General features: G+C 37.7%; 1 protein-coding gene across 4 annotated transcripts in view; it reads left to right on the top strand.

Moving 5' to 3' along the window:
• Window positions 1-215: 215 nt before the first annotated feature.
• Window positions 216-13,680, top strand: part of LOC101737140 (protein dead ringer) — a 170,946-nt gene continuing 157,481 nt past the window's right edge. For 3 of the 4 annotated variants that reach the window (XM_021350717.3, XM_012694792.4, XM_012694794.4), the window contains exon 1: window positions 216-431. In XM_021350717.3, coding sequence (XP_021206392.1) covers window positions 384-431 — 48 coding nt within the window. In that variant the 5' untranslated portion in view covers window positions 216-383. The remainder of the gene's footprint in view (window positions 432-13,680) is intronic. The other variant, XM_012694795.4, reaches the window with a different exon arrangement.

Raw genomic sequence — 13,680 nt, forward strand, 5'->3', positions numbered from 1 at the left:
CGACTTTAAACTGGTAAGTTAACACTAGCACGCTATTAATCACAATTCTCGATCAACGATATTATTTTATTGCTCTTAATAAAAACAATAAAGCTAAGCGGGCGGAGCGTATCACAGAAATATCAGTTTGATATCGCGTCTTTTGATTCGCCGCTTCGAGGACGCCTTAAGGCGTGGCTTCACCAGAGAGGGGCGCCCGCCGGTGTGCACCCGGCATACTACCACGAGCTATCACCGATAACGCTCGTTTCCCGCGCCATCCGTCGCATGACCGCCGCGAGTGAGTGACGCAGCACGTGCCTTGTGTGGCCTGTTCTCAACCCCGTATCAAGCAAGCCGCCAAGATTCGCGTTAAAAACCGGGAACCGGTGCCGGCGTACGCCATGGCAGACGCCGACCGCGACTCAGACCTTGGAGACGACAGTCCAGTGGTGAGTCCCTAAAGGATTTTGTGACAACGACCATGTAGAACAGTTACTGTATCGAAAATTTAAAACAAAACAAAACAATTCTTATGTTAATATATATAGAAAGTACTTATCTGTATAAGTTTAAAGGCTTATACACGAAATATTTGACAAACTCCTATTTATGATTCACTGTTGATGGTAGAAATATGCATTAGTATTGTTTAATCAGATGTTTCATATATATTTACAGGACTCATATTTTTAATTTTGTTTCTTAGAATATCAAAATATCTGTTATAAATCGGCTTTATTCTGTTTCCGTTGTGGAATTTTAAGACGTTAATTATATTGTGTTGTGCAGCTTTGTTTTTGTGTGAATTGTTTTAAGAATAAATGAAGACTCAATAATATAATGTATTGTTAGCGGTGCGCGTCACTGATTAAACTAAACTTTCTACTGTTTATTTCAAATATCTGTGCAGTATGTGACCTAATAATAATTAGAGGTCACAGAGTAGTCTTAAATAAAAATGCGGGTAGGCGCCAAACTGTTATCATGTCTATCTGTCATACGTAAATTAAATATTACAACGATTATCAGTTAGATAATCTACACGGTTTGTTACGCGATAAAACCATAAAAACTTTTTAGCATCAAATATCTAGGCACGATTTAATTCAAATAATGAATTTAATATCTAATCTTAACAATCGCTGAAAATGAAGAGTGTTTTCGGTGTAAAATCTACAAATAATCTAATTATAAACGATAAAATCGTGTTAATAATCAGATACAGTTATAATTCTTAAGTGCAATTTATTTGATTTTTATTGTTCCATTAAGATAACAAAAGCGTTCTCGTCACTTCTTCACTGAGGTTAGAAATCTATTGATATTATTTTAGTGTTGAGTACTACAATCTGTAATTTTATATATAAACTGCGGCACTATTTAGTAGCCATCGATAAAATGTACACAAGTCCTTTCGCTTTGGTAATCTTTTATCAATAATTTCATGCTAGCAGATTTTTATTTGTTTGTATTTTTTTAATAAGAAATCAATTCGTTGCGTGCTGTCGACCATTTTGTTTACTCATTTCAGTGTGTGTGTGTTAAACTAAAGGAAATTAATGTTTTCTAACGTATTTATAACTTGTCAGTAGGCATAGGTAAGTGAATCAGGGCACTGACAATCAAGCAATACAATAGAAATGTGTTTTTAGTTACATTTAAAATATTAGTTATTTAAGAAAATTTTATATGTCAAATAGAAAAGAGTTTTAGGTTATTTTCTTCCCCATAAATTAGCAGTATTTAATCGCGCGCTGTCAGTGTAAGAATACATCAAATGAGAACGTCCACTTAGAAATAATGTTTCGATTACTTTTTTTGACGCAACGGTATGTTTAATTATTGTAACCTGTTTATTTTCGGGTCCATTTTGATTATGTGGTGCATCGCTGCAGAGATCGACTAACCACTTCTATTGTCTTCTACGCACACATTTAGTTTATTTAGGGGCTCCTTCACTTTTCGTGCGGTGCAACTGTGAAATCCCCTCCCGAATTCTATACGCGCTGGCATCTCTCTGGATGTTTTTAAAGTATCAAAGAAGGAACATTTCATGTCATTATATTTGCTGTGGTATTTTTTTAGCTTCTATGATGAATTGAACTTTATGTATGTTACAAGTATGTGTTTATTTATGTAAATGTGTGTCCATATTTAATATACTGGTATTACTTACATTCAGGATAAGTTAAATCAATGATAGTAGAAAAAAATTGTTAATGTTTGTATCATTTTGCCGTCGTTTGTTTGCGTGACTACTTATTTGGTTTGCTGGAAGAAAACTTATCCGGTACGCAATGATGTGCAAAAAGCTTTCTGTTTTTTAATGACGTTTACTATAAGTCACGTCTTATGTTATGCAGAATCTAGAATGTTTAATCGCCAATCAATAGATCTTAATATTGTAATAATTATAATTTTCTTTGGTGTCCTTAATTAACGCACAAGTATAAGGATGTTACGAATCAAAAATAATGTTTTCTTCTGAACAAACACGAACCGAATTACGATTCTTAATTAACACAGCGCGACGCTGTTAAATTTATTTTACCTAGCCGTGAAAAAAAAGGTTCTGCCTGCGGAGATTATTTTTTGCAATGAATTCGTGTACAGAATTTGTTTGTCCCCGTTTGGTTATTCGTATTGTTTCTTTCAGGTAGTATAAGTACGTAACTGTTTATTTGACTATCATGTACCATATTAAGGACGCAGTTTGCTTGGGTTTGAGTTTCGCTGACAGTAAGAACAAAAGAAACATTTTGGTATACCATAATAATAATGGTCACATTTTTCGTTTGAAAACGATATAAATGCAGATGGGTTTTATGAGCCGTGTTCGATTAGGTATTTTTAGTATTTATATTAATCTGCAAAGTGTAAAAATTGTCTTAACTTTAGATGTAATTAAATAAAAAACAAAAGAGAAATGACAAAAGAATATGAAAGACTTGGTCATGTAGATGACATTTTGATTAAAGAGCTATGCAGAATGCACATAAAAAACATGTTTGTTCCCAGCCTCGCGTCGGTACGTAATCTACAAAATGGCGTCCTTATTAATAACAAATTTTAGTCGCACGTTTTACAGTTTCAAGTTTATTTTATTGCTAGGCTGAAGGACGAAATCTTGCCATCTGTGTCGGCTCTAAGAAATTTGACTGCATAATGTTTATTTAGCGGAACAGTTTTTGTCGGTTTTCGAGGTTCACGAGGAACTAACCACATTGATTTCGATTTCGGCTTAGGTTTTTTTTTTGGAACGTTTTGCATATCATGTGGGTTTTATAACCGTCACATTATTATAAAGGAACGGAATGGTATTTTTTTAAATTAGGATCTCACTTTAGAAATCGTAATTTTCTATTTCGATACAAAAATCCTTGGACGTGACTTAAGTCTTCTTACTTCTTAATTATACTTCGAATTTCAAGTAATTGTGCAATCCACAAGCGCACTGAATTTGCTCGAAGCGATTTCAAGACGACCGGCGTTTCGGAATTAATGAAAACCAAAGAATTTTAATGAAGCCAAGATCTGAAGACTATATCGCCGGTTACCTGTATAAGACATCATTAGGCGCTTATTTCTGTCCTGCAAGATATGTTTGCTTTTAATCATTTATTCGGCTCGGTGACTGCGGCGACATCTCACAGGAGGCCTTCACGATTTATTATCTCGCACACAAACGCGAATAGGCCACAAATTAATTAATCAAACTCTACTGACTGCTTTCCACTGTTTGGAACCATAATAATATAAGATTGCGTCTAAATGTTGTCACCGTTATTTTGATTTAAGACTTTCCTGTGCGTTGTTCTCGTATAAAAAAATAGTACATTCCTTCAGTCTTGTAGTTCCCCCGGTCACCGTCCTCGTCGAACCCGTCACTCGCGACGAAGGGCTCGGCTCGACGAGCGAATTAACCCACAGACACAGCCCACTGAGTTTCTCGCCGGATCTTCTCAGTGGGTCGCGTTTCCGAACCGGTGGTAGATTTTGCGAAGCACTCCTCTTGTTAGGGCTTGTGGATGTCTATGGGCTCCAGTAACCACTTAACATCAGGTGGGCTGTGAGCTCGTCCACCCATCTAAGCAATAAAAAAAAAAAAAAAAAATTGTCAGTCTTAGGTATCCATAACATAAGGAATCGACACAGAAGCAAATTCTAGCTTGGAATTTTTCCAATGCAGTTTATAAATGTTACACGTTTGATCTAAGGCGTATTTTGATGTTAAATACATTATTGAATAATTGAATTGTAATATCATCATCATCAGCCTGTATCTCTCCACTGCTGGATGTAGGCCTCTCCCATGGTCCGCCACAATGAACGATCCTCCGCCTTCCGCATCCAATCTCTCCCAGCATATCGCCGCAAGTCATCGGTCCAACGGGCAGGGGGACGCCCAACGCTGCGTTTACCGGTACGCGGTCTCCAGTCCAGAACACGTCTGCTCCATCGGCCATCGGTTCTGCGACACGTATGTCCGGCCCGTTGCCACTTCAGCTTGCTAATCTTTAGGGCTATGTCGGTTACTTTGGTTCTTTGATAATTATTATAATTATTAAATAATTATCTACAAAAAATACTATGACCAATGTGGTTCGATAGCACACTCCTGAATCGAAATTAATGCGCAAGATAATTTATAAATGTTACGGGGTTTGGTCTAAAGCGTATTTTGATGTTACATACATACATTATTGAATAATCGAATTGTAATAATTATCTACCAAAAAGTATGGTTCGATAGCACGCCCCTAATTGGAAATTAATTCGAAAGATTTTATGCCGTTAGTCTAATGTAATTTGCACTTCCGATCTCAAAGATGGCGCCGTTTGCGTCATAATATCGATGGGTTCCCGTAGTCAGGTAGCATGTGAGTTCATTTGAAAAAAAAAAAAAACTTCTTCATGTCAACAATTTACCCGTTTCTGTTACCTTTATCGTCAGCAGAAATGGCTCATGGCGTAATAAGGCAGGTGCCACGTCTACCTGGTCGCGTGCTTGAGAGCACAAAAACTCCACAATGGGAACAATGATAGGAACACGCGCGAAATCTAATATGTGCCGCGGTGTGGGCTGTCTGTTTGTCGCAAGGTAATAACCCCGTCGAGGGTTGCGGGTTCCTTTAACGATACTGAAGCGCATTCGTTCAAGGGATGTTTTTTTTAGTGCATTAACAAAGTGGATTCAAGAGACCGCTCTGAGAACTTGCCGCGTGATTGCTTGTTACGTATATATACGCACTTACGGTGCTATAACATAACTTATGCAAATTATGTACTTTTTCAGGAAAGGCGTTGAAAATTCAACATCTTAATACAATTAATATAATACTTCTCGACTATAGAAATAAAATGATAATATTTTGATTACTACTTTAAACATTATTATTAAAAGCACACATGTCACTAATAGCTATTAAAAAATGGATTTTCTCAAACTTAGTTCAGTTTTAACAAGAATCGCATAAGTGACAATATAATAGCTCTGTATGTGCGATATGATTTTAGAAAAATTAATTAATTCGTGACGTATGCTTGATCTGTGATCTGCACGCGGTCATAGGTTACCAATAGCGTATATTCTATTAGTTAATATTCGTCTAATGAAATATTTGCAGTGTTAATATATAAAATGCTCGTGACAGTATTCAAGCTGCTTCTATCGACCCCGAGTTCATTTGCCAAAGCAAGTAAAAAAAAAATCAATATACAATTGACATCTTTGACAGCCGTCGAATTTAGCATATTTTAATTTAGTAGAAAAAATTTTGAGTTGTCACGATGATGCAATGCAACTATTTATTTCAAATCTAACTGATAATCCAGTATATTTGAGATTGCAAGAACTGTATGAACTTATTTCTACATCTATTTATAACGCGAACTCGTGATATTTATTTACTACTATTTACTACTAATACAAACTAAACTTCTAGAAGACAAAAGGAAGAAATAAAAACAAGAAACAATCGGGAAGGTGCTAAAATAATAGACACTTAAGTGTACAGTGAGAACCGATCACCGAGCTTATTAAATTCGATCAATTTATCTCCTTTGTAAATGCTAATATTTCGTTACACAAAACAAAATCCTCCGGTCGTATATATTAATTTGCATACAAATAAAATGGCTGACTTGACAAAAGGTGCATTGTGACAGTCCTTTACACGGGAATCGAACTTGATCCTTTATCTCTCATTTAAATTCAATATATCTGTTGTAAATAATTGTATTGACATTCAATATTTATAAAGGGAAGGTTGCGTGGGTTCTTCGGCGACTGGTTTACACCGTAGCGTATCGTCAACTTTTTTTTTTTCTCGATTGCCTTTTAACCCGTCTGCAAAAAAGGAGGATGTTATGAATTCAAGTGTTTTCAGAATATATTTTCTAGATGAATCGATTTTGATTTATTTTATTATTTAATCGTTACCTAAAACTAACACGATAAAGATAAGTATAGCAAAAGAAATTCATTCCAACCGGTTACCCATATCTCGTTTTGTTAAGTAAAATATGCACACAAAATAGTTGTAATCTTTACTTATTATTCAGGTACGTATATTAAATATACTTGTGCTAAATAAATAAAAAATCACTAGTAAAATATTAAATCGTAACTTATTTGACTACCGTGTGAGAGATTACAACATTGACACATCCTATTACTGAACGACAATGGCGTTGCATGAATCTATTAATAAAATCCACATATCAGATGGTTACGCGGCCGAGTTTGATACTATTCGCTTCTCATTCGGATAAATATGACAACGCGGCTTGCGGAGCCGGCAGGGTTATCACGATGACTCCCCGTGAAAACGATCGACGCGAGATAACCAGAAATCAATGTTTGTCGATAAAATTTAATTGAATTTTTATTTACGGCGCTAATTTTATGATTGCAATTAATTCGATCAATCTCTGACGGGACTTTTTGATTAGAACGTTATCGTGATTTCGCCAACTGAAGGTGGTTAAAACGTGCATCCTGTTTCAAGATTAGGTACATGCTGTTGCATTTCTAATATCTTATCTATACTAATATTATAAAGAGGAAAGATTTGTTTGTTTGTTTGTTTCGAATAGGCTCCGAAACTACTGGACCGATTTGAAAAATTCTTTTTCCATTAGAAGCCGACATTGTCCCTGATGAACATAGGCAATTTTTCTTTTTTTTCTTTCTTTTTTTTTTGGTTTCATGTGTGTTTTAATGTTTCCGAAGCGAAGCGAGGGCGGGTCGCTAGTCGTTTGATATAAACGTAACATAAAATAACAGAACGTTAATGATTCTCAGCTGTATGATGTTAGTGGTTATGGTCGAATTTCGATTGTAAAACGAATATTAGTAAATAATAAAAGGTTCTATTTTTTTTCCTACCTATGCTGATAGCCTTGAGAGGCTATTTCAGCTTCACCCTAACATGTAGGTGAACTCACGGGGCTCAAACCGGAAGCGTTGCTACTACTGGCCCCAGCAAGAACAGTGCTTCACTGAATCTAACATCGCAGGAATCACGACCCATTGAGAGAATCCGGTGAGAAACTCAGTGCGTTGTGTCCATGAGCTAGTACGTATGTCGAACTCTTCGATATGTGACCGGTGCTTGGAGATCTTAAAAGCACTGCCAAAACATGTTTTGGGCGGCGGCGGCTTTGCGTTGCCCCGTCGCCGTAGTTAGCGACGGCCACGATCAGAAGGTTATCGTGGCGCGCCGATTTTTTATAGGAGTGTTCTGACACTTTCTTTAGGTACTCATGTATTGGTTCTAATTGAAGGTCGTTGTGCAATTCTACATTCCTCACATAATACGACGCTATACCAACAACATACATTAATTATATGTACATACGATTAGAACTAACTTGCTAGGAATTACTAAGCATAAACGCTTTTCGTTTGAGCCTTCCACCGCGTAATCTTAGCGCTTTGAACTCCACGCATGACCCCACTTTTATTAGTGCTACATTGCGTGATAGGTACAGTCATTAGTAGACTGCGAGTATCGACCAAAAGTAGCTATTAGGATTTGTTCCTTACACCCTTTACATAAGCTTGTACTATGTCAAATCGGCTAGTTTATCTTTCAGATTTAACCCCATGCCCCTTTGCTCTTTAATTAAATAATCGCACAGTATATGGTTTAAATGATTGATGAGAACATAACAATGTAAGGGTTAAGTGAAATTGACAACAACATACTGGAAATTTATGTTTCGAATACTTAATAAAAGCGCAATAGTATTTTCTGAAAGATCCGAATCTGGGAACAGATTTCTAGAATCAAGAAAAAAATTTGAGAAAAACATATTTAAAAAAAATTGATCAAACTGAGAACTCCCTCCTTTTTTGAAGCCGGTTAAAATAATGTATATGTAATATATATGTGTGTAATAATGTTACTAGACTACCTAAAATGCACGTGTCGGTAATAATTTATTATGTCAGATGTGCATAGTAATTATTTACAAAAATAAGAAAATAAATTAATTAAATATTAAATTAATAATATTAATATTAATAAATAAAGAGAATAATAATTTATTTTCTGAATTATTTTCGATTGGATATTAGTTGTACACATCACTAGTAGCTACAATTTTAAGAGCGCGTTTTTTGTCAATATTGAGAAAGATTAAATATAAAGACAACGTAATAATTATTTATTAAGAACATTTTGCGCCTCGTTGTGTGTAATTCTGCAAATTAATAAATATTTTGATTTACGACATCCATATCAGAAAGCCCGTAGCATTACTTACTAATAACAAATTTTAATAATACTTATCGTTACGTTTTTCCTACAATAAATACAAGCGATATTCGACATTATTCTTAAGGTTTTAAGCGCGCATTAAGATTGTACTAAGCCTATAATTTGCGGGCACCCGCATGATGTAGAAACATATCATTCGACATTACCTTCCCTGTTCGTAATAAAGAATTCTTATTAACAAGTCTTGATGAATTGTAATCATGTTGGTTAACGGTTTTACTCAAATTATAAAATAACTGATGAAATAATCATTGACCCTGACTTTTTTAGGGAGTTGTACCCAAAAAGTCAAAATACAGTGTTGACAAAATTAGAAAAAAATATGATTGAAGTATTTTACTTTTTCCTGGGTTCAGTGGCCCTTGGCTATCATGTCCGTTTGCTTTACGTAATACCAACGTACTGAAATAATAAATAGGTATTATGTAATTTTTTTTTGTAAATTGACGTACGGGTTCCATACTTAACTTTGTATTTAGTGGTTTAGTCATAGACATCACAATGCGAATGCTTCTAGCCACCATATGAAAAAAGTCACAATCTCCATTTTATTGTATATCTGTTGTTAAATGATTTAAAACGGTATGACAACGGTGGCGCCGTTTTTTATTATTAGTTATCATGCAATTTTAAACATATTGCGTGTTCGATTTTTATGTAACACGCTCTTATTCTTCTATGGTAGAATTCCTTCACGGCCACGTGTTTGTGGCCACGCTTTTATTTAAAACATTATATTTACCATATGATTTGAATCCTGACATAGCGCATTATTTGATATAATCAAATCTCATATTTATGCTTGACTTAGCTAATTAAAATATTTTTTGTTTTGTTTTACTTGGATCGTGTATTATTTATCTATAATTTTGGCTACGGTAATGGTCTAACTATTACAGTACAAAAATTCCAATACAACATGTATAGGAATTTAGATAGAGATGATTGGATTGGATTTAGATAGAGATGGATAGATTGAAATTTAGTAGAGACATTTTCGGTACGACATATTAAGACAAGGTCGGAACGCTTTCTCGAGAAAGCTGCGCGGCACGATTATACCCTTATTGTGGCCGCCCTAAACACGTGCTGTTTAGATCTTCCTGATCCACTCTCAGTTATTAAAGGCACTTCAGTTACTAAAAGAATACCTAGTTAATAGAGATAACCCACTAGCTTTCTCGTCAAATCTTATCAGTGGATCGGGATTCCGATTCAGTGGTAGATCCAGGAAAGCACTGCTCTTACTAGGACTAGTGTTAGAAAGTCCCACCAGGTTGAGACCTGTGATCTCACCTACCAAGCCATGCATTGCTGGAACAGTCTCTTAGGCTAACAACGATTACGTAATGCATTAATGCAAGATGCAATTTCATTGTTGTAAATTAGAAAGCGGTTGATCTTCATGTAATATTTATTCAAATAGACCTTTGAGATGTTTCGGATACCTTAAATAAACTTAATGTATGAAGAGCGGAAGGCTTTGAGAAAATGAATTTGCATCTCTAATATCAAACAGGCGGCACTCCATACATAACACAGAATGGATATGCGGATGCAAATAGGTTAAGATCGCGTTTGATAAAGGTTACATTTATACAAATTGCTTTTCATTCAGTTTATCTAAAATAATGATCTCAAATAAAAAAACCTGTGGGTATTAATACATGCATAACAATATTTTACTGGTGGTAGGACCTCTTGTGAGTCCACGCGGGTGGGTACCACCGCCCCGCCTATTTCTGCCGTGAAGCAGTACTGCGTTTCGGTTTGAAGGGTGTGGCAGCCGTTGTAACTATACTGAGACCTTAGAACTTGTATCTCAAGGTGGGTGGCGCCTTTACGTTATAGATGTCTATGTGCTCTAATAACCACTTAACACCAGGTGGGCTGTGAGCTCATCCACCCATATAAGAATAAAAAAAAGGTAATCGTTCTCAAAATCTAAAAAAGATTTAAGTAATAAGTAGAAAACAATATTCAATTGGAAAGTTAAAACTATTGACATACATGTTTCTAATAATTTAAAATACGCGTCTTTCGAACTGAAAATCCGATTTCGTACCTTAAGTAAATACAGATTAATCACATTTTAGTTGCACAGGTGGAAAATGTGTATTTATAGTGAGTAATCAATGACTGTCCGGATCGATACGTCTTGTTACTCACACTAAATTATATTAAGTGATAAATGTAAATATGAGTCGCTAATGTAAAATAGCGGGTTTGCTATTGCGTTTTCCTCCTAAAGACGACAAGACGTGGTGAGTAATGAATTTATACCTCAAATTTTGAAAAGTTATTCGAGACTAATCTAATCACTAAAATTGTAATAAGATTTATGAAATCATATATAATCTTTATGTAGGCGTTAACAAAATTTTAGTTAAATAATGTCGGAATAAGGGAGAAGATATACAATATATTTGAATTATTTTTTTGTTATTGCTTAGGTGAGTGGACGAGCTTACGGCCCACCTGGTTTTAAGTGGTTACCGGAGCTCATAGACATCTACAACGTAAATGCCACCACTTACCTTGAGATATGAGTTCTTAGGTCTCAGATTTTACAGTATAACGGCTGCCCCATCCTTCAAGCCGAAACGCATAGTTCCTTCTCGGCAGAAATAGGCAGGGTGGTGGTCCTACCAGTACGGACTCACAAGACGTCTTATCAACAGTAATTACAGTAATTTAACTCAAAAAGATGTTTATTTATGTAATCACGACAGCGATCTTTACATTCAAGCGGAAACCCATTAGATTGAAAATCTTTGTCTTTGGCATTAATTTCATGGATCAGCAGCTTTTATCAAGCGATACTCTGTTCATTAAGCAAAACCATACTGGTGGTAGGACCTCTTGTGAGTCCGCGCAGATAGGTACCACCACCCTTTTTTTTTTTTTTTTTTTTTAACGCTGGGGAATCCATTTACGGATACCCGGTCCGGGGGGTAACGAACCGGGTTATGTCGGACTCCGGCGCCTCCTGAGAGGAAGAGGGGGACGAGAAGGTCCTCCACCTCCCCGAATCCCTCGCAAGAGACTACGCCTTGAAAAAGGCGCGCGAAGCACTTGCCCCGCAGAACGTCTACCGACTAAACCCCATCGAGCTCCACCACACCGGCTACACCAGACCTACGGTACCGCAGTGCGCGCCGAAAGTCCGCCTTCGCCGGTACCCGTCCTGATGATAAGACGGGATTTCATCTCCGGGAAAATCCCGAAGGACGTCATTTCGGGAGATACACCGTGAGCGGCGCACAGGAGCCACCTTGCACCGCCCCACCACCGGACCGACAGTCGAGTACCGGGCGCCCCCGCACCCGCCACCTGACAGTCCCTACGGGGGCTGAGCGGGAGCTTCACGCCTGCGCCGGCCATCCCGCCTTCTGCGCTGAGGTGCTGAAGAGGGATCCCACTCCCTTTCACGCTCCTCAGCCTCACGGGACGCCATTACCAGGTCACAAAACCTGGCCATGGCCTCCCACGAGCCCTGATCCTCTAACATGCGGGCGACGACAGCCCGCAGGGAGAGGTTTCTCCCCAGCACCGCGACGAGATCTCGCCGCGAGTGCTCCCAACGCGGGCACGTTTCGAGCGCGTGCTGCGCGTCATCGTCCGGGTGCCCGCACTGGTGGCAACCCGGATGTGGCTCTCTCCTGCAGACCTTCCACAGGTACCTCCCGAAACAGCCATGTCCCGAGAGGACCTGCGCAAGGTGAAAGGAGAGTACGCCGTGACGCCGATCCGACCATGCCTCCAGCACGGGCACCAGGGCCTCGAGGGTGCGACGGCGGGTGGCTGAAGTTTGGCCAAGTTCCTTCAGCAATCGCTCTCTCCACTTAGCGTATGCTACATGACGCGCAGCACGCTTCAGGTACCACCACCCTGCCTATTTTTGTCATGAAGCAGTAATGCGTTTCGGTTTGAAGGGTAGAGTAGCCGTTGTAACTATACTGAGATCTTAGACCTCATATCTCAAGGTGGGTGGCGCATTTACGTTTTAGATCTCTATGGGCTCCAGTAACTACTTAACACCAGGGGGCTGTGAGCTCGTCCAACCATCTAAGCAATAAAAAAAAAACATTATTGTTTTTGGGTTCAGCCAATTCTTTTTCGTGCGGTATATTTAACGTATAAAATTCATATGCTATCACAATATTTGATTCGTAGAAATTAAAACGAAGTAAGAAAATATTATTTTAGATTGCGAAGTCGTGTCGTGCCGAAATCACATAATTCCAAATATTTGCTTACGAGATTTCGAGTGGTCGCACATCTCAGGTAATTGGGGGCGCCATCTTCAATTAAATGTCGTATTATTATAATATTTTTGGAACGAAGTTCCTTATCGCGCGTTGTGAAACGGGGCTAGACGGAAAAAATTCTTACGAAAAGTTGTCACGACACTTTTTAGATCCGTCATTCTGACCAATCAACGTGTAGGCGCTTATCGCGTGACATTGCTCGTATCCGATTGGTCCACGTAATGAGTACAGTTTCTCGAGATAGCGTTTCAACAATAGTAATTTAGTTCATAGTATTGTTTTTTTCTTCTTCATAATGCCGTAATTTATTATTACAACTTAAAAAAAATAATTACAATTCCTTCACTAATTAATCGAAAGGAACTTCGTTCCATCCGGGTGTCCCTTGACACCTCTGATTTTTTTTATTTTTACGAGTGAGGGATTACTTACTGGTGGCCCAAAGGCCTTTCCAGTTTCATAGGGACACGTGGTAAATGTCGTATATTTGGTATGCATTTGACTCGCTTACACAAATTATGGGCTTTTTCAGGACAATAAAAGTTTTTTTAGCATAGATGGGTGGAGATATGAGTTCTAAGGGCTCAGTATAGCTACAACGGCTGCCCTACCCTTCAAGCCGAAACTCATTACTGCTTCAC

The sequence above is a fragment of the Bombyx mori genome, chromosome 19 (assembly GCF_030269925.1).
Source record: "Bombyx mori chromosome 19, ASM3026992v2".
Lineage (NCBI taxonomy): Eukaryota > Metazoa > Arthropoda > Insecta > Lepidoptera > Bombycidae > Bombyx > Bombyx mori.